Genomic DNA, 21,863 nt, shown 5'->3' with positions numbered 1-21,863 from the left:
CAACAGGACTATCAGTGAACAAAGATTTATATAACTGTGAACAAAAATTAAAACTAATGACAGAATTAGAGTTGAAGAACAAAGCTTAAATATGTTATATGCCCGACAATAAGAAAAGTTAGAAGTAAAAACCAAATAAACAAAGAAAATGGGGTGTAAGTGTGGAGTGTAAAGGAAATTTGCTGATTACTTTATCAAGAAAAGTTGACAGTCAAAAGGTATCATTTAAAGCTAATAAATACAGTAATAGAAGCATAAGCAGATTTAACAATACAACGATAAATCTAAAAAAAGATAATACTACTGACTAAAATTGAGTAGAAGGAAAGGAGGTAGCAGAGGAAGAAAAAGCACTGATTTATTTATTTATTTATTCATTCATTCATTTGTTGAGACAGAGTCTCTGTCGCCCAGGCTGGAGTGCAGTGGTGCAATCTCGGCTCACTGCAAGCTCCGCCTCCTGGGTTCACGCCATTCTCCTGCCTCAGCCTCCTGAGTAGCTGGGACTACAGGCACCCACTACCATGCCCGGCTAATTTTCTGTATTTTTAGTAGAGACGGGGTTTCACCGTGTGAGCCAGGATGATCTCGATCTCCTAGTCTCCATCTCCTAACCTTGAAAAAGCACTGATTTTATCAGAGCTCATATTAGTGAACTAGAGTCACAGAGAATGAAAAATTTAACATAAAGTTATTAGTATAAGTATTGCCACTGGAACATAAATACAGACTTTTTTAAAAACCATAATACACACATATACACACACATTCACAGATACACATAGCCTACAGACAATACAGTGACTTCATAACAAAAGAATGAAAAACATAAAACAAAACATAGTAAGACAACTCAGATGAAACAAATTTACAAAATTAGTAAATAAAAATCAAAAGGTGATAGTTGCACAACTATGTGAGTATACTTTATGCCACAGAGCTATGCCCTTAAAAATGGTTAAAATGATAAATTTTATGTTATGTACACTTCACCACAATTATTTTTTTTTAAAAAACTTTTTAAAACAAATTCCAAAGTGTATTAGCTAATCTATTCAAAAATATTTGTGGAAGACATACTTGAAATAAAAGTATATAAGTCAGTTTTATTTTTCAATTGGCTTAACCCATCTATTAAGAGGAAAAGACTTCAGATGAAATTAAAGACAAACCTAACCTTATGCTAACTAAAAGAGACACACCTAAAGCAAAGAATGCATAAAGGTTGAAAATAGAACTTAAAACTGTAAATACAAACAAAGAAACAAAAAAAAAAGGACTATAATTTTCATGTTAGACATATGTAGGCTCAAATACATTCAATGAAAAAGAAAAGGATCTTTATAATGCTAGAGTGTAAGTATAAGCATCTACACATTACATTTAAAAAGCAATATTCTTGAAGTAAAAATTACAGAACCTATAAGGAATAACAGGGAGAAACGTATGTAGTAGAAGCCTTTAATTCAACTTTATCTGTTAATGACAAAGCAAGTAGAAAAAAGATAAGTGAAGATGTAGAACACTTAAATATCATGAATAATGATATACATTTAATATCTGAGTTGAACTCTGATCTATTAATAGAAACTACACAAATACATTCTTTTATGTGGTCAGAGAGCAAGTATAATTATTGACTATTTACTGGATACACAAAAATGATAAAAATTCCAAGAAGTAGAAATAATTTGAACAACATTCTTGGAAAACAAAGAAAATTTGTTTTCTTTCTGGAAAACGTTAAACTTTCCCTTAGGATATCTTAGGTCAAAGAGGAAACAAACATAAAACAAAGCTACAGATTTTCTAGAAAACAATGTAATAGAAACACTATATATCAGAATCCATAATATATAGCTAAAGTATTACCCAGAGGAAAATGCACAACTTTTTAAAAAAGCATTAAACATCTAACTCAAAAACTAGAAAAACAACAAAAAAGCAGAAGAAAAATAGAATAATTAATAAAGATAAAATTATAAATTAATGAGTTACAATACAACAGAACAGTTAAACTAATAAGTAAATCTAAAAGCTAATTCATGGAAAGCTTGTTTGGTTTTAGTAGAAACCTAACCAGGAAGAAAAGTATCATCAAAGGAGTTGCAAAAATACAATATAAAAATTGAAATAGGCCGGGCGCGGTGGCTCAAGCCTGTAATCCCAGCACTTTGGGAGGCCGAGACGGGCGGATCACGAGGTCAGGAGATCGAGACCATCCTGGCTAACACGGTGAAACCCCGTCTCTACTAAAAAATACAAAAAACAAGCCGGGCGAGGTGGCGGGCGCCTGTAGTCCCAGCTACTCGGGAGGCTGAGGCAGGAGAATGGCGTGAACCCGGGAGGCGGAGCTTGCAGTGAGCTGAGATCCGGCCACTGCACTCCAGCCTGGGCGACAGAGCAAGACTCCGTCTCAAAAAAAAAAAAAAAAAAAAAAAAATCGAAATAAATAAAACAGGGAGAAAACTCATAAGGGACCGTTTGGGAAAAAAAAATTCAAAACAGGTAACTCCAGTGCTATTTAAACTGTTACAGAATCAGGGGAAAAGAAGACAAGCTTCCAGATTTTTTTTATTGGGTAACGATATTAATGGCTGGGCGCGGTGGCTCACGCCTGTAATCCCAGCACTTTGGGAGGCCGAGATGGGCGGATCACGAGGTCAAGAGATCAAGACCATCTTGGCCAACATGGTAAAGCCCCGTCTCTACTAAAAATACAAAAATTAGCCGATGTGGTTGCGCGTGCCTGTAGTCCCAGCTACTTGGGAAGCTGAGGCAGGAAAGTTGCTTGAGCCCGGGAGGCAGAGGTTGCAGTGAGCCGAGATCGCACCATTGCGCTCCAGCCTGGCGACAGAGTAAGACTCCATCTCAATAATAATAATAATAATAATAATAATAATAATAACAAAAGCTTATGAAGATTGCTTGGAAATATAGATTTAATCTTATTTATGAATATAAATACAAAAAGATAAATAATATACCATTGACCCTTCATCAACATGAAGGTTGGGGTGCTAACCCACTGTGTACTCAAAAATCCACATATAATTTTTGACTCTACAAAAACTTAACTACTACTGGCCTATTGTTGACTGGAAACCTTACCGATAACATAAACAGCCAATTAACACATATTTCACAGTTTGTATTTTGGAAAAAGTGCAAGGTCTTCACACCTGCTGGCATAGCTGCACTGATGGTTTCACATTTTATTTTCTTTTGTTACAATACTCTTTATACTGGGTTCACTTATCTCGAAATTGCAGGCAATTGTAGCTGCAGACCTCAATATATGGTAAATACCAAGTAATTCAACTTTTTTTCTTGTACTGTTACAACTTTTCCGTGCTTCCTGGGAGCACTCACAGCATCACTAGTGGCACTTTGTATGGATTGCTTGATGTTATTCGAGGTTTATGGCATTGCACTAAACATGATGAAAAATATGCGAGAATCACTAGCGATCACTTTTTACTGCAATACGCAATTTACTGGAGAGAGAACTGCTCACATGCAGATGATTAGCATCACGTGGTGTTTTAAATGCCTACCTACAACGCTTGAGCTTACTGTAATGGCAACAGGAAGTGGCTACCAAATTATTACAGTAGTACCATATGTACTACAGTTAGTTTTATGCAGTTATGATTTAATACTATCTTTTTATGTTTGTTTACATTTTTCTTGACTGTGAATGGTGCCAAGTAGGGTAAGTGTTAGTGTGTGTTAAGTTTTGATAAATTTTAACTTTTATAGTAGGTTGTGTATATTTTATAGTAGTAAATGATAAAATAGTCTAGTGTCTACATATGTTTTATGCATTCATGGCATATCTTACTTTTTCTTAATTTTCTCAATATTTGTAGGCTACACAGTTTGTGAGTTTTTTCAAATTGTCAAAAATCTCCCAAAATTTTTCCAATGTATTAGTTGAAAAAAAATTCACAAATAAGTGTACCCATGCAGTTCAAGCCTGTATTGTTTAAGGGTCAATTGTATTAGCGAGTAGACACCAAGAGTATATCAAAAGAATAAGGCATCAAGGGTGGTCTGTATTTGGTCTTTTCTTTCCTCTTATTCTTTCAATTTCATTCTGGTCAAGTCTGACCTTCTCTACTATTGCTTTCTTTAAGTCACGAGTTATCTCCGGATTTCAAAAGACACTGGTTAATTATCACAGTTTCATCTTACTTGATGAATGAGCATTTGACCTTGTCGATAACACCCTTCTCCTTGACATCAGTTTGGTTCCAGGATGCCACACTCATTCACTAGCTTTATCTTCTCAGACTTTTATTTTATTGGATTTTCTTCACCCACTTCCCTAACCTCAAATACTTAGAATGCCCTTAGGCTAACCCCTAGACCCGTTTCTCTTCTTATCAACCCTCTTTCCTTTGGAATCTCATCCAGCCCCATCTTCACACTACCAGCCCCCTCTTCCTTGAAACTAGACTTGTACATCCAACTAACATCTTTATTTGGATGTCAAATAGGCATTTCAAACTTAATATCCCCAAACCAAGCTCCATCCAAAACCTGTTTCTCCCATTATCTTTATGGTAAAATGGCACCTTTATCCTTCCAGCTACTCAGTCCAGAAGGCTTGGAATCATCTTTGACTCCTCTATGACTTTTCTCATATGCCATTGTTCAACTTATCCATTAATTCTATTGGATCTTCCTTCAAAGCATGTCCTGAATCTGATCACTTCCTACTATACTACTTCCACCACTACCTGGATCAAGCCACCATCATCACTTGCCTGAATTGGCACAATAGACTCCTAACTCATCTCCTTGCTTCCTCCCTTGTCTCCCTATAGAATAGCCTAAAAACATTAGCCAAAGTGGCCCTGTTACTTCTGTTTAAAACTCTCTGGTGGCCTCTAATCTCACCCAGAGAAAAAAGCCTTACTCTTTATGAAGCACTTTATGGTCTACCCCCTACCTCCACCACTGATTACTTCTCTGACAGTATTCTACCCTTCCTGTCTTACTCTATGCCAGCCTCAGTGACCTCCTTACTGTTCTTCAAACCAGACAGGTATAGCTAGTCCCATCTGAAAGCTTTGCACTTGCTTCACCTGCTACTTTGAAGACTCTTCCCAGAGTCTACATTCCCTAATCCCTCACCTCCTGCAAGTCTTTGTTCAAATGTTACCTTTCAATGTTTAAAGGCCACTTATATTTTTATTTTTGATGAAATATCTATTCAATGCTTTGTACATTTTCCTAATGAGTTGGTGATATTTTTCATTATGATTCCAGGATCACTTTATATAGAGAGAAATTCCTCCTCTGTATAAGCTGAAATGATATCTTACACTACTCATAATAAAAGAAATGCAAGTTAAAAATACATTGACATACTATTTTCCCTATAAGAGGAGAAACTTTTAAAATTAGATAATATCGTCTGTTAGTAACACTGTGGGGAAATCAGCACGCTTATATAGAGTGTATGGCATGACTATGAATTGGTACAAGTTGCAGGGAAGGACATTTGACAACATCTACCAAAGTCACAAGTACACAAATGCTTGACCACTTATAAGAAGCCTACTGATACAATTAGAGATGTGCTAAATGGTATGTATATAAAGTTATTTATAGTGTTGTTTCTTGTGTTAACAAAATATTGGAAATAACCCAAATGTCAATCAATAGTGATTCATTTGATCATAGAATATTCATCCATATGATAGAATACTATGCATCTATTTAAATGTGTGTGTGTGTGTGTGTGTGTGTGTGTGTCCTTGATCAGGCTGCTGTAGCAAAATACCATGAATTGTGTGACTTATAAACAACAGGAATTTATGTCTCACAGTTCTGGAGGCTGGGAAGTCCAAGATCAAGGTGCCAGCAGATTGGGTCTGCTAAGAGACTCCTGATTCCTGGATGGCCAGCTGTCTTCCTGCTGTGTTCTCACATGACAGAAAGGGGTGAGGGTCTCTTTAAGGGGTGAGGTTGTCTCTAAGGGGTGAGGGTCTCTCTAAGGCTTCTTTTAAAAAGACACTAATCTCATTTACTAAGAACTCTACACTCATGGACTAATCACCTCCCAAAGGCCCCACCCTGCAATACCATCACCTTGGGAGTTAGGATTTCAACATATGAATGGCAGGGGAGAGACACAAATATTCAGCAGTGTGTATGTATGTGCAAGTCCTCTGTGCTTTGAATATGGAAAGTTGTCCAAGATAGTGGGAAAAGCAAGAAACAAAACTCTGCATATTGTTACATAAAAAGAGAGGTGGGGAACAATAAAAATATATATTGATTATATATATGTGTATATATATGTGTGTGTATATATGTGTATATATATGTGTATATATATAAACATCTCTGGAAAGATACTAAAAATAATCACCCAGGTTGGCTACCTTGGTTGGATGAGGGAATGCAGGAGAATGGAAAATGGACAAATGAGAGACAGTAAAGAGAGGAAGAATTTTCAAGTTTTTATATATTTTAATTTTCATTTTTAAATTTTAATAAATAATATCACCTAAAATATATTCAGAAGAAAGGAAGGTCAAGTAACAGACATCTGTTTGATATTTGTTCCAGTAAATTTTATAATTCTCATTACGTGGAAAAAAATCTAAAATACCTCATTTCTATATAAAATTGTTTTGTACAAAATTAAAACTAGAAGTGGTATTTTCACATAGTACAGCTTTATAAACCCAAACACAATATAGTTCTGATGATCCAGGTTAAAAATATGTATATATACATATTGGACCAGACACAGTGGCTCATGCTTATAATCCCAGCACTTTGGGAGGTTGAAGCAGAAAGATCACTTGAGCCCAGGAGTTCAAGGTTACAGTGAGCTGTGATCACACCACTGAGGTTTAGCCTGGGTGACAGAGTATCTCTAAAAAGGATAAAATTTTAAGGCCGGGCGCGGTGGCTCAAGCCTGTAATCCCAGCACTTTGGGAGGCCGAGACGGGTGGATCACGAGGTCAGGAGATTGAGACCATCCTGGCTAACACCGTGAAACCCCGTCTCTACTAAAACATACAAAAAACTAGCCGGGTGAGGTGGCGGGTGCCTGTAGTCCCAGCTACTCGGGAGGCTGAGGCAGGAGAATGGCGTAAACCCGGGAGGCGGAGCAATGGCGTAAACCCGGGAGGCACAGCTTGCAGTGAGCTGAGATCCGGTCACTGCACTCCAGCCTGGGCAATAGAGCGAGACTCCATCTCAAAAAAAAAAAAAAAAAAAAGAATAAAATTTTAAAATTAAATAAAATAAATCATGTATCATGTCTATACATATGTGTGTGTATGTATATATATTCAATGATGTATTTAACTTCATATCTCCCAAAATTCCAAAACATTGATAAAACTCTTTGCAGACATGTATTCTGTATAAAAAGCAAGCAAAAACATGAGCTAATAGCTTATTCTATACATATGAGTCCCAAGTCCCTTATTCTATACATATGAGTTACAAGAACAAGCTAAAACTCAGTACCATAGTGAGGCAATGATAGATAATAGAGACAAGGTGGTGTCAGGAATTGTCAGCAACAGCACTGCTTCAGCTGTGATGCGGACAACAGAAGGACTGAAACTTCCCACACACTGGTGAGATGCCACAAGCCAGGTTTCACTCAAGAGCATCCTGTGATGCAAAATTCTATACTAATATTGCTTCACTAAAATAATTCAAGGAAGTTTCATAAGTGCAAGACACTTAATGTAGGCTAGAACAACTACAAACAAAAATCTATTTCCTAAAGATATTCAGTTAAATTTCTATAAAATACCTGTCAAGTGCTAGGCACTTGTTGACAGTCCTTGGAATATAAAAATAAAGAAGACATAGTCCCTTTGCAGCCTAGATGATTATGAATAGGGGAGAGTGATAAAAGTCAACAACGTTATTACTTTATCAGTAAAGTAACAAAGTAACAGAAAATCTAGAAATATAAAATACACCCAAAATTTCAGAGATAACAACTTGATAAATTTATCCTTTCAGACACATATATACATACACATATGATTTTATGAAAAATGGATCATAATGTACATAACATTTTGTAACTTGTACATAACATTTTGTAACTCTTTATTCACTTGAGTATATCATATACATCTGTCACAGTCATTCTTTAAGAGCCCTTTTATTGGTTGAATAGCATGCCATTATAGAACTACACCAAAATTTATCTAATCAAACTCCTATTATTCAACATTTATGAGGCTCCTCCCACCCAATTTTTGGCTCCTGAAAGCAATATTATATTGAAGAGCTTTATATAAAATGTCTGCAAACATATTAGAGTAAGTTATAGAAGTAGAAGAGTTATTAGGTTATTTCTGATACAAATTACCAAATTGTATTGAGTGGGTAAGATTTAAATTAAAATGTTAATATTTTCAATTATTCAATCTTATACTTTAGCTAGATCTTTTGTCCAAAAAAAAACAACTACAAAGTGTTCCATTCCTAATACTACTAAAAGCCAACCTCCTAGATTGAGCTGGTAAACTCCATTTCTCAGAAGTTTTTAAATATTCCCAAGGGACCACTGCTTTCCTCTGACTCTGCCTTCATAGCTGCTTCCCATAAGATGCAATTGTAATGTCAGCCAGTAATTATCTGCTCATCAATTTTTAATAAAACTGCCTGACATTTAATTGCCAGTAAGTCTTGGAATTTGTAATTCCAAAGCTATTTTTGCACATCTATCATAGAATTGATCTTGAAGACATATGCAGAATTAATTTTAAAAATTCTATGAAACACAATTACTACCTTTTCATAAATAAACATCCTTGTTTAGATCATTGCTAACTTATTTAGTATCAGCCCCTCCTATGGTATAAGTTTTTAATAGTGAAACTGCTAGTAACAATATACAAGTACAGAAGAAAAATAATAACATCTTAAGAAAGAAAATGTTTATGTAAGAAAACATGTACAATTCCAGCTACTTTTAAAGCCTGTTTCATATGTAGGAAAACAACTGGAGAGAGAAATAACCAAATTGTATTATTATCATTGTGAACATCAATTTTTTTTTTTTTTTTTTTTTTTTTTTTTTGCCTATCACCTAGGCTAGAGTGCAGTGATGCAATCATGGCTCACCGCAGTCTCCACCTCTCTGGCTCAGGTGATCCTCCCACCTCAGCCTCCCAAGTAGCTGGGACTACAGGCACACGCCACCACACCCAGCTATTTTTTTGTTTGTTTGTTTGTATTTTTTGTAGAGATGGGGTTTGCCATGTTGACCAGGCTGGTCTCTGCCTCTGCCTCCAAAAGTGCTAGGATTACGGGTGTGAGCCACTGTACCCAGCCTGACACCAAATTTATTGACTGGAAATTTTTTGTGGCATTTTGTTTCCCAAGTCTCATATTCAATTCTTTAAAATATGGTTCTCCTCATCTTAGATACTGATAAATAATCGCCTTTCAGGAGTCTTTCTCAATTTCTATTTTCACTAACATTTTTACCTACAGCAGCAGCACTGCTTCCCTCTTACTTCCCTCCTTCTTTCCTTCCCTCCTCCCTACTTCCTTTCTTCCTTATTTCCTTCTTTCTTCCTTCCTCTCTTTCTTTCTTTTTCTGTTTGTCTTAGATTATTGGGTATAATTCTAGAAAGTATTTTGCAAAGCTTCCGAAGTACCACAGCTAAAATGACAGTCAAATGGGAACAAGGAACAATTTTATAGACTTCTGAAGCAAATACCTATTGCCCTATAGCCCATTCTAATACTAGAAAGCTCTTTCTCATCTCTAATTTGATTCTTTCATGTCTTTTAAATTTATTTTCTCAATAGTAAAAGACAGCAAGTGCTTATCATTATCTACACAATGGGTTATGTTCTTAAAGATCACTACAAAGTCTTCTCTTCTCCTGACAATAAAGTTTGGTCCTTTTGCACTGTTTTCTTTCTAATCTACTAGTTTTTTTCAGATGTGTCTCCAAATATGCCTGGTTAAGTTGTTCTTAGGGTGGGATATGGAGAAGAGGTTGACCACTGAATAAATTAACATTCCTATGTATTTCTTCAAAAAACTATCCCACTAAATAATTTTTCCTTATAATATATCATAAGCAAATCTAAATCTATTCTGAAAACTCTAATGTTAACAGAAATGGGGACCTTTTGCTTATGTGGTTATTGAGGCAAAATGTAAGTCATGATTTTCCTGGACCGGCTCCGAAAAAATGTCTGTTCTGGTTAAGACTGGGTAAAATGGATGATTCGTTTATTCAATAAAGTTAGTGAATGCTTGCCATGTGCAAGATACAGTGTTGAATGTGATGCAAAATATAAATATGTAGAAGAAAAAGCCACTGAAAATAATATGAGGAAATAAAAAACTAGAGTAAATTATCTGGAATAATTTCTATTATACGAGACATTATACCCATACATTCTCCTAATGCTCATGTAAGAATTTCTCCAAAAATACTTTTCAGCACTACAGACAAACTAGAAAAAAAAAGAGACATGGATATCAAATTAAGTTCTTAATAGTGAAGAATAAAAGAGACTACCTTGCCTGCTCCAGTGGATCCAGCAACCGCCAACAACTGTCCTCTTTCTATCTTGAAATTAATATCTTTCAGGACAGGAGTACCAAGAAGTGAGAAATTACTGAAGAAGAGGCTGTCATCACCATTAGAAGTTTTTCTATTGCTATTGTTTTGTTTTGCTTTCTCAAATAATTCCCCAAATCCCTGTTAAATAAAACACACACACACACACACATCAAAAATAAAAGATGAGTTTGTCAGATATTTTCAATAAATGCTTCTTTTATGTATGATTAGTTTGAAAAGCACATGGCACATGATCCATTATACTGTATACATTATTACTTTATAGTACATAATTATATAGCATATGGCTTCTAGAGGACATGATCCAAAATTCAGATATTTGCCCATTATCAAGTTAAAGATTTTTTAATTTAAGTAAAGACTGAATACATACATATATACATACACACACACACACACACACACACACACACACACACACCCTCTTCTCCTATAAGCTGGGTACATAAACACTATTACTTAATCTTCAGCATTAACATGAGATAGATTTTATAATCCTCCTCTTTCAAAGCCATAGACTGTGACTCAGCAGTTAACTGACTAAAGTCACATAGCTTTAAGTCACAACCCAAATCTGAATTCTACTCCATCACACTTCGTAGCATCCTCCTCTGAGAAGCTCAGAGCATTTCTTGAAGCAATTATTGTTGAAAATAAATATGAAGAGATTGCCAGATGATTCAAATAAATTCATTTCACAAAAGTAGCTAGGAAGAAGTAATTCCCTTTTAAAACTTCCTTGCCTCACTATTGCCCCCTTGGGAAGCTTTAGTATAGTGGTCTTCAAATCAAAGTAAACAGTCCTAAAGATTGATCAGGAGGAAGCAGATGCATCTTGTTTTAAGGGACTCTATTAACTCTTTCCTAAAATTAACCTGCCTGAGAATCAATCATTTTTCCTGACCTACTTCCCTCTCATGAGTCCTTCCCTCATTTTATACAGACAGCCTTCTCACTTACCATGCAAGTTAGTATAGTACTAGTCTTACTACGCAGAACTTTCTGGAGTAGAAAAACCTCTGAGACTCAAACAAGGGGACCATGAGAGAATGACTTTCTCTTGAAAGAGGCTCCCATAAAAGCAAAGGCAGAAATACTGAAGGAGGCAGCATCTTATTTTACCCAGATTTCAAACATAAGGCAATCTATGTGTCTTATCTATTCTTAGAGTCAAATTGCAAAAATGAGTAGGGGAATAAGGCATTTTAATTAACAAATTAATTAGTTTAATTTTAATAATTTAATAAAGTAATTAATAATAGTTATTAATTATCTGTATTTTAAAGTCAGACTTTGCCTGACAGAAAGCAAGTTATATCTAGTTGATTGACTTGACAATAAAAGCCAATTTCATAAATTCATTTATTTTCCATAAATTGAATGCACTGAAACTGCAGCTTCAAGGTTTTGAAGAAATCCATGTAGCATACTTAGTGCAAAATGCACAAGAAACTACATCATTTCCACTTAAAACTATGTTGAACTATTTATAAGTTAACTTAAAAGTGTGTCGGGGTACATAGGTTTTCAAAATTCTTTTAAGGCATACATAAACAATCAAGCTTGAAGACTACTGCTTTGAGTTTTTTATTATACGGGTAGCTAACAATGAAAGTATTTTAAAATGAGACAAAGGCATTTGTTATTCCCTTATTCATTTATTTATCTAATAAATATTTATTGAGTATAATCTCTGTATTAGAAACTACTTCAAACGTCCTACATGGGAGAATGATAAATGAATTAATATTGCAATGTGCTTGGTGCTACAATTGAAATCACACCACGTCATATAGGAGTACATTCAAGAGAACAACTGACTCACCCTTGACCAAGTAAATTACATGCGTGCTAGGCTATGAAGGATGTAAGTAGGATTTCACAAGACTAAGACATCGTTATAGGTGTTCCTGGAAGATGGATCTGCACGCACAGTGATTTAGGCACAAAGGAACAAAATATATCTCAGGAATGGTGTGAGTGGCTAGGTCAGATGTATATGACAAGGTGACAAAGGCTATTAACCTAAAAGTTGTGAGTTTCATGCTTAGAAGTGGGACTTTTATCCAATAAGCACTTGTATCAATGGAAGACTGTTGTTACTATAACTTTTATTTCTGATTACAGAAGACACATTTGAAAACATAGAAAACCAGAAATAAGAAAAATCACCTGTAGTTGTACCACTAAGAACTATGTTTAACATTTCAATGGATATCACTCCACACATTTATATTTATATTTACATTTACATATAATAAATGTGTATATTTACATATACTAAAAATCATATATATGGGCCAGGTGCAATGACTCATGCCTGTAATCCCCACACTTGGGGTGGCTGAGGCAGGAGGATCGTTTGAGAACAGTAGTTCAAGACCAGCCTGGGCAATGTAGTGAGATCCTGTCTCTACAAAAAATTAAAAATTAGGTAGGCGGCCAGGCATGGTAGCTCACACCTGTAATCCCACCACTTTGGGAGGTCGAGGCGAGTGGATCACAAGGTCAAGAATTCAAGACAAGCCTCACCAACTGGTGAAACCCCGTCTCCACTAAAAATACAAAAATTAGCTGGGCGCAGTGGCAGGCACCTGTAATCCCAGCTACTCAGGAGGCTGAGGTAGGAGAATTGCTTGAACCTGGGCAGCACAGGTTGCAGTGAGCCGAGATCGCACCACTGCACTCCAGACTGGGTGACGGAGTGAGACTCCATCTCAAAAAACAAACAAACAAACAAACAAAAATTAGCTAAGCATGGTGGTGTGCGCCTGTAGCTCTAGCTACTTAGCAGGCTAAGGCAGGAGGATCACTGGAGCCCAAGTTCAAGGTTACAGTGAGCTATGATTGTGCCACTGCACTTCAGCCTACGTGATAGAGCAAGATTCTGTCTCTTGAAGAAAAAAAAATCATATATGTGATTTTTTAAAAAACATAAGTGATGATATGCTGAGTGAGAAAGGACTTTGGAGTCATAGAAGCCTAGCCTGATATTTTAGCTCTGCCCTAGCTAGGTGTGTAACCATGCTTGAGTTACTTAAACTATCTAAGCCTCAGCTTCCTAATATGTTAATAGGAATTTTACTTACTCTCAGGTTTGGAGCAAGGGAGGAGTCATATATAACTCACCAGGGACTTGCCTCTCAGAGATGCTATCAAAGGAGATGGAGAATACACTAAAATGAGTGGGTTTATGAAGCTTGGGGAGTGAAGAACAAGAACACTGAGGTACGTGCAGGAAATTTGGAAACATATGTATGAAGTTCAAGAAAGAAACTGAAGCCAGAGATGTGCATTTGAGAGTCATCAGCACATTGATATAACTTGAGTGTGAGAGAAGTCACCCACAGAGAACATAAAAAGTCAGAAGGAGGCTGATATGGTTTGGCTATGTCCTCACCCAAATCTCATCTTGAATTGTAGCTTCCATAATTCCCATGTGTTACCGGGGGGACCCAGTGGGAGATAACTGAATCATGGGAGTGGGTCTTGCCCATCCTATTCTCAAGATAGTGAAGAAGTCTCACAAGATCCAACAGAGTTTCCCTGCACAAGTTCTATTCTCTTATCTGCCTCCATGTGAGACGTGCCTTTCATCCTCCACCATGATTGTGAGGCCTCCCCAGCCACGTGGAACTGTGAGTCCCTTAAGCCCCTTTCTTTTGTAAATTGCCCATTCTTGGGTATGTCTTTATCAGCAACGTGAAAATCAACTAACACGGAAGCCTAGGTGGGGACCCAGTGGCCAATAATGACTTAAGTGGCAGGCAAGGCAGACTTAGAAGTCATGGTCTGAGGCCAAAATGATCTGGAAAGAACAGTTCACTGAAGCTAAATTAAATGATAAATTCTACAAAAGTATAACAGTTTTAATAGACTGGTGATAGCAGAATCTATGTTGTAGTAGGGAGAAGTCCACAAAAAGTGAAGATGTGAGAACAGCTTTGACAGCAAAGGGAAGAAGAGTGATAAGGTTTTGGGCATGAGGTTGCATGAGCAAAAGTCAGGAAAGAAATTGTCTAACTTGAAAATATTTAAACATGAGAAGGAGTCAGTTGACAAAAGATGTTGAAGCTTCTGGAGGAAGAATAATTGCTGGTCCCCTGTTCTGAGAAGATGAAGCAAAATACAATAGTTCAGACAAGGGTAAGAGGAAGCATACATCTTTCTCTTAGACACAAAAGAAGAAAAAGATAATTTCAAGGGTGAAGAGAGATGTTGGAAACATTCAAATATGAGGGTGGCCTCTATTTTCTCTATGTATTGTGGGAGACAAGGCCATCTACTGGGGGTGAACACATCCTGGGAGAGGATGGGGATTTTGTGAATGTGATAAAAATCTGGAATAGTCTTTAGGGAAATGGTAAAGGAAATTAAAGACAAATGAAAGGATTTCCCAAGAAGGATTATAGACCCATATAAGGTTGAAAAAATAAACAGTATAAAACTTACAGTTGACTAGAGTCAACAGACAGCACTATTGTTTCCCAGATAGCACTTCCTTCTCCAAAACTGATAAAGTAAGTGTTTTGCAGGAAAAAAAAAAAAAATCACCAAAAGAAAAAGGGAATTGAGAGTGCAGCTGAGAGAATGAAATTACTGTTCTTCGAATAAGCAGAGGTTAAATCAGGAGTACAAAAGGAAGAATTAAGGAGACTAGAAATCCTGATGAAATGGAAAGGCAGTAAATGCAGAATTAAAAGACTCAAATAGTTGGAAGATTAGGAAATTCCAGGCTGAGAAAGAGATTTCAGAGTGCAACATTTCCAAAGCGAGGTAAGTCTAGGTGCTAACAAAACTCAGGATATGACTAAGAGAGAAAGCTTCTGAAGAAGTCACCACAAAATATAAGTTCTAAGTACAGTATTGGAAGACTCGTTTATATGGATATTGAAGTCTCAAACAGGAAATTTAACAAGCATCAGCATCATAAGTAAATGTCATCAAGGGGTGCACAGCGTTTAGGTGACAAAGACTGGAGGAGGAAGATGCCACCAGATGGAAGACAACAGTTTAGTGAAAGGGCTCTAGCCTATGACATTTGGGACCAAAATCCATTTTCAATCTTTGCCAGTTGTGTGAGCTGAGCCAAGTCCCTAAACTTTTTGAAGCCTCCATTTTATTATCAGGGAAATGAAAACATTAATTTTATTTAGGTCATAGAAATGCTGTGAGAATTAAGTGGGACAAAACATATAAAGTGCTTATCCTAGTGCCTGGCACATAGTAAGGGCTCAAGCATGTTACCTATTTAATTAGATGGAGTGAGACAGGAATTGAGGATTTTTGCACCAGAGTAGGAAAATAATGACCTGAAAGTAGTGGAAAATGTCAAACTGCGTATTTTTCCTTCATGCCTACAAAGACACTTGAAATTCCTAAAATCAAAGTAAAATAAATCTGATCCACAAACTTTTATACAAAACAATTTTGCTAGGCAGATGGGAATTACTCTGTTACCTACATCTTTAAAAAATGAAGTAAAACGAAGCACTGGTACTCAGGTTACTTATATAAATGAATCCAAAGTATGACATTGAGAAAGATTTAGACCTAGGACATTGGCTTCATACCTCCTATCTGTACACAACCCATATAAGTAAGAAGAAACTAAAAATACAACAGGTGTGCTCAATAATCAAATATTGCTCTTCAGAGACTAAAAGTCATTGATAATATTTTTTATGTCAAGCAGTATGACAGAATTCGTAATGGTGGATGAAAATAGGTTAAAAATGGTAGGAAACAATACACTGGTATATCTCTCTCACATCCTTTCATTGAATGATATACATAAAGCACTTTGGACTGGAACTTGTGATCAGAGAAGCTAATGTTTATTGAGGAACCACTGTGTGCATGGTACTCTGATGAATGTTTTACCCAAAATGTCTCCTTCAGTCTTCACAACAAACTTGCAAGGTAAATATTAATATTCTCCATTTTACACATGGAGAGCCAGAGGGCCCACAAAGTTAAGCAACTTGACTTAGATTACACAGAAAGTAAATGGCAGAGCCAGGATTCAAACCCAGCTCCAAAACCTATGATCTCTGTATTTTTTCCTGATTTGTTATATGAAACAAATTATATGACTTAGAAATAAAAAAGCTTTTATATTGCATTTAATATTCCTCTATTTTTTTTGTTTGTTTGTTTGTTTTTTGACAGAGTCTCATCTTGTTGCCCAGACTGGAGTACAGTGGTACGATCTCGGCTCACTGCAACCTCCGCCTCCCAGGTTCAAGTGATTCTCCTGCCTCAGCCTCCCGAGTAGCTGGGACTACAGGCGTCTGCCACCATGCCCAGCTAATTTTTTTGTATTTTTAGTAGAGACAGGGTTTCACCACGTTGGCTAGGCTGGTCTTGAACTCCTGACCTCAGGTGATCCACTTGCCTTGGCCTCTCAAAGTGCTGGGATTACAAGCATGAATGTCCAGCCATTCCTCTACTTCTTAATCTAAAAAATAAGTGAGTGATCCTCCTTCCCATTCTACCAGTTATATCATCATTCTAATTTTATTTGCCATCAGGATGAAATCCAGATTCACAAAGAAGAAAATAGGTCTTTAGAGAAAACAATATTTTAAAAATTCTGACCTCCTCCCAGAAGGCTGTTACATTCTCCATCACTACTTCTGTAGTTGTTAAGTTATATTCCAATGTCTTATATTCTTGCTTTTGTAAGAAATCCTATTTATAAAAGAGAGCAAAAACATGTTATAGCATCAGAATAGCATTAATGCATTATTACATCTACTTTATACTCTCATTGTGCTACATCTTCTATATGAATTTTAATAATGAAATAGTAATTATTTCTTAATATAATTTTATTACAGTGTTCTAAAGTTAATTTGCCAAGCACTAGGATTCATCATATTTGAAATATACTCTCTAAACATACGATACTTTACAAAACTTTTCATACATTAGATTTAACATACAACTGATTCTTCCTTGTACTATTATATGCTAACCTTAGTGATGAATTTATAAAGCAACCCTGAATTACCCACTAATGTGCCTTAATCCAACATTGGATGGAGAAAAAATGAATGTCTTCATCCTAATAGCACCCTCCTTATTAAAGGCCTCATTAGCACCATGTGGGTTAAGGAAGCATGTGAAGATATATAACTAGTTTTAAGGCATCAAACTGTGATTCTAAAAGAAGGGCTCTATTAGAGGCGCAAATCAGTTTCCCTAGGGAAGGTAGGAGCATAAGGAAGAATTGAGTCCATGCATCCGGAAGTCTTGGCCCTAAGAAGTAATGAAAAAGCCTGGTCCTCGCCTCGCTTCTTCGTTTTCTTCTCTGCTCCTCTTTACCTCTCTTTTGGTTTCTCTCATTTTCTCCCAGTTTGGTTTTCAAGATCTGTTTCTCTGTCTGTATGCTCCCATTCAGTGACTCTCCCCAGATCTGTTTCTTCTTCTTTCTTTCTCTCTCTCTCTCTCTTTCTTTCTCTCTCAATGGGTTAACAGAAGACAAGATGATTCCCAGAGCTACTTACTATGATTCAGAGCTAGAGTCACCACTTTGTCTAAATCACAGATCTCAAACTCACTTAGTCTCAGGACCAAACAGGTGATATAATTAAGGAGTGGGGCTGAGAAGACAGCGTGATGAGCTGGAGAGGGCAGGTGCTCTGTGAGCAGGGAGCTGCCATAGCTTGTGGAAAAGGAGGACGCAGTTGACTAGTTATTCCAATTCTTCAAAAGAGGTTGCACATATGAGCGTGTGTGTGTTTATGTGTGTGTGTGAGAGACATCTCCCAATTTTTAATTGTGGGCAACCAATACAAATTTTTTAAATGAAAGGTTAAAACAGGTCTAGGAGCCAAAATTAGGTCTATGGGCCACCATTTGCAACCTCTGGCCTAGAATAAATAATGCCAGAACTACCTAAAAGTGGCTCACCCTTCTCCCTCATTTTTATTTCTGTCACAGTGACTTATTTTCTGGGTTAAATATTTAAATAAACAGCAAAAAAGCATAATAAGCATTTCTTTGCTTCTTAATAATACACAAGTTTATCCAATTAACTTCATATAAATTGAGTCTTATCACCTGAAAACTTTAGAGTTTCTCAAAGCTGCTAGCTACATCAGTATTATTGGGATTTTAAGGTAATTTGGCATAAAATGCCATTCTCATCCATCATACTGTTCAGAGAAATGCCAGGAAAAGTTTAAGGTGAACATTCCTAGTATTAGCTGGCAACTTTTATAACTTCCTAGAGAAGGAAATTTCTTTTTCTATATTTTTGCACATTTGCAAAGTTCATTACAACTGATCTATTGACTGATTATTTAAATCATAGTATATAATCCAGCATTATGGTACATTACCTGTATTTTGTTTATTGCTCCAAGAGAGTCATACCATGTTTGAACAGCCCAGGGAAATTGCCGAGTGACCGCCATGCGCAGAACAATGCAGAATGATATGGTTGTGAATATTTTTCGGAGGACGATTCCTTTGATCAGTGCATAGGGAAGCACAGATAAAAACACCACAAAGAACCCTGAGAAGAAGAAGGCTGAGCTATTGAAGTATCTCACATAGGCTGCCTTCCGAGTTAGTTTCAGTTCTGTTCTATAAAAAATAATAATAATAAAATTCAGGATGTTATTTTATTTTTCAAATATCAGGGATCTTGGAATGTAAGATCTGAGCATGGTCTCTAGAGTCTTTCTGCCTATATTTTTAACTTGGCTCCACATCATATGACCTGTGTGACCTTGGGTATATTATTTAATCTCTCTGGGCCTCAGTTACCTTATATGAAAGGATAACAATGAAAGTACCAGTGTTTTGTACATACTTGTAAATATCATATTTAAATTATAATTAATAATTTGTTATTAACATTGTTATGACATTATTTTTAAACCTTTACTTCATTACTAACTTGTAAGATTAGTTAGACTAATCATTTTTTGCTTGTTGGTTGGTGTTTTAAGTAATTAATTGTGGAAATGAGAACAATGTTGCAAGATTTATAAAGGAAAAAGACAATTCTGTGATTAATGGATTCTTAGCACTTTGGAAACTCTAACTTGGCTTTGAGGAACACTGAAAATAATATATAAGCTACAGAGAAGTGGTTCTCAAACCTTAGCATGTGTAAAAATCATTTGAGATGCTTATTAAAAATACAGTCTCAGGCCCACGTCTTAGAGATACTGATTGAATGAGTCTCAGTAGGTTTCCAGGATTTGCGTTTGGGAAAAAAAAAAAAAAAAAAAAAAACTAAACCCTAAAAACACACAAGTAGTTCTTTTGATTCAAGTTGCAGGTGGGTTTTGAAAAATTATGAAAGTAGATACTACATCCTCTCTGTCTCATTTCAACATAATTATTTGCAATCACATTACACTATACGTTCAATCTTCTAGTCTGAAATGCAAATGGAAATTAGTTTTTTTTAATATATATGTGAAGCTTCAATGCTCTAGCAGGCAGAAAACAGGGAGTGCAGGAGACAACACTTCCTTCGACTCGGTCCCAGTCTTCCAGAAGCCATACAAATTGGAGTCACTTGTCATCCTCCCCATCCAGCTCTTGCCCAAGTAAAGGTCAACCAGGATAGAGGCAGAGGGCTCTGGTGAAAGGGGGCAACAGCTGTGCCATGGCATAGTGCATGTGGGTACCTGACATTTGGGCATTAGTTCTTCTTCCTTAATTCAGAAAAGCTATTCTCATTGTCAAGTGTAGAACTAAGAGGGAATCTTTTTTCCATTTTTAGTCTGAAAAATAAAATGTAATCTGAGCACATTGATGAAGAAAATCGAGTTCAATGTGCCCAACCCAGATTGCAATTCAGTCTATTTAGGTCTACCAATTTCAGTAACTTGACACTGAAGACAGATTATGATTTTGGCATCTCGCCTGGCTTTGAATCCTGGTTCTGCCAGTTACAGCTAGACATCTTAAGCAAGTCACTCTTCCCTCCAACTTTACAGAATCCACCTCTACAGAAGGAAAACATGTCATCTCCTTTGTGGAGTTGTTGCCTAGATTAAATAGTACAGTAGAGGTCTATATTTAAGTTTACAATGTGTGTCCTTTCTTCTCAACAAGAAAAGACAAAACATGGACTAGGCTGGTGTTTATAAAATGATAGAAAACACTTTTTATAAAAATGTTAAATTTGTTGAACTGTTGTTGAAATATATTAGATAGAGTTGAGAAAAATAGGAAGAAGAGGTACTATAAGAAAAAAAAATGGATCCAAGAACATTTGTAAGAATCACCCAGAAAGTAGATTCTCCATAAAATAATCACTAACATTTTATGAGTCATAAAACTATTATATCAGTTTCTTATTTTTAAAATTGAAAGTGACTTTATTACTAAAGAGCAATAAAAAGGTGGATTTTCAGGGAGCTTTGCACAGCCTTTTGACCAGTACAACAGTGTCCCAGGCTGAGGTAATCACTCCTTTGATGTGAATTCTGCCAATCTCTTCCAGAACATTATATTTGCTCTCTTGAGTAGGGGCAATTCTTGCTTTCCCATATTTACGTCAACACTTTCTAGCCTTTTTGAGTGACAATTTCATGCCTGATTATATAGGTTACAACTAAACATTCGCTATATATCAAACAGAAATACCAAGTAAAGGGAATAGATTTCATATTTTGAGGAAGAGGGAACAAAAAACAACAAAAAACAAAGTAAAATCAGCACCAAGAATGACCCAGTCATGAGTTTATCATGAGTTTGAGAAAACCAGATCTTCTGATATCCTTGTCATCACGCTTGCTATACATGTGTTTGCAGGCAGAAGAGTGATGCACAGAGCAAGTGTGATGGAACACTGACTTGTCAATGAGATAAAGAAGATCTACCAATTGAACAATTCCCCCAAGAACTTGTTTTCTGGAAAGAAAATGCAATTCATTTCCTGGATTTATCTTGAAAGGCATAGCAAAAACAGGTGACCAATAATGTTTGGGAAATAAATACTCTTTTACTCTTTCTATTTACATGGCAAAGGACTTAATATTTCAGCATTTCTTTTGTTGTTCCAATCACACACCTGCAGCTCAGTTACCATTGTATACTGGACTCAGCAGCCTGAATTCCTCATAACCCATATTGATACCATCCATAAGGGTACTTCTCTTTTTAGTATATTTTTCCCTGTGAAATTGTCATGTGCTGAAATTATTTGTTCCTTGAACAGTGTATCAACTTTCACTGAGTCTCCTAGAACCTTTTTTGATTGGAGTTTGTAGAACATGGAGCTC

General features: G+C 36.2%; 1 protein-coding gene across 2 annotated transcripts in view; it reads right to left on the bottom strand.

The window, feature by feature from the left end:
- CFTR (CF transmembrane conductance regulator) overlaps positions 1–21,863 on the bottom strand; it is a 181,622-nt gene that overhangs the window by 108,510 nt on the left and 51,249 nt on the right. For both annotated transcript variants that reach the window (XM_010389332.2, XM_010389333.2), the window contains exons 8-10: positions 18,957–19,203; positions 17,209–17,301; positions 10,543–10,725 (exon numbers count right to left, since the gene is read on the bottom strand). In XM_010389332.2, coding sequence (XP_010387634.1) covers positions 10,543–10,725; positions 17,209–17,301; positions 18,957–19,203 — 523 coding nt within the window. The remainder of the gene's footprint in view (positions 1–10,542; positions 10,726–17,208; positions 17,302–18,956; positions 19,204–21,863) is intronic.

The sequence above is a fragment of the Rhinopithecus roxellana genome, chromosome 6 (assembly GCF_007565055.1).
Source record: "Rhinopithecus roxellana isolate Shanxi Qingling chromosome 6, ASM756505v1, whole genome shotgun sequence".
Taxonomy (NCBI): Eukaryota; Metazoa; Chordata; class Mammalia; order Primates; family Cercopithecidae; genus Rhinopithecus; species Rhinopithecus roxellana.
The sequence above is the reverse complement of the archived record's forward strand: the minus strand, read 5'-3'. Positions and strand labels throughout refer to the sequence as shown.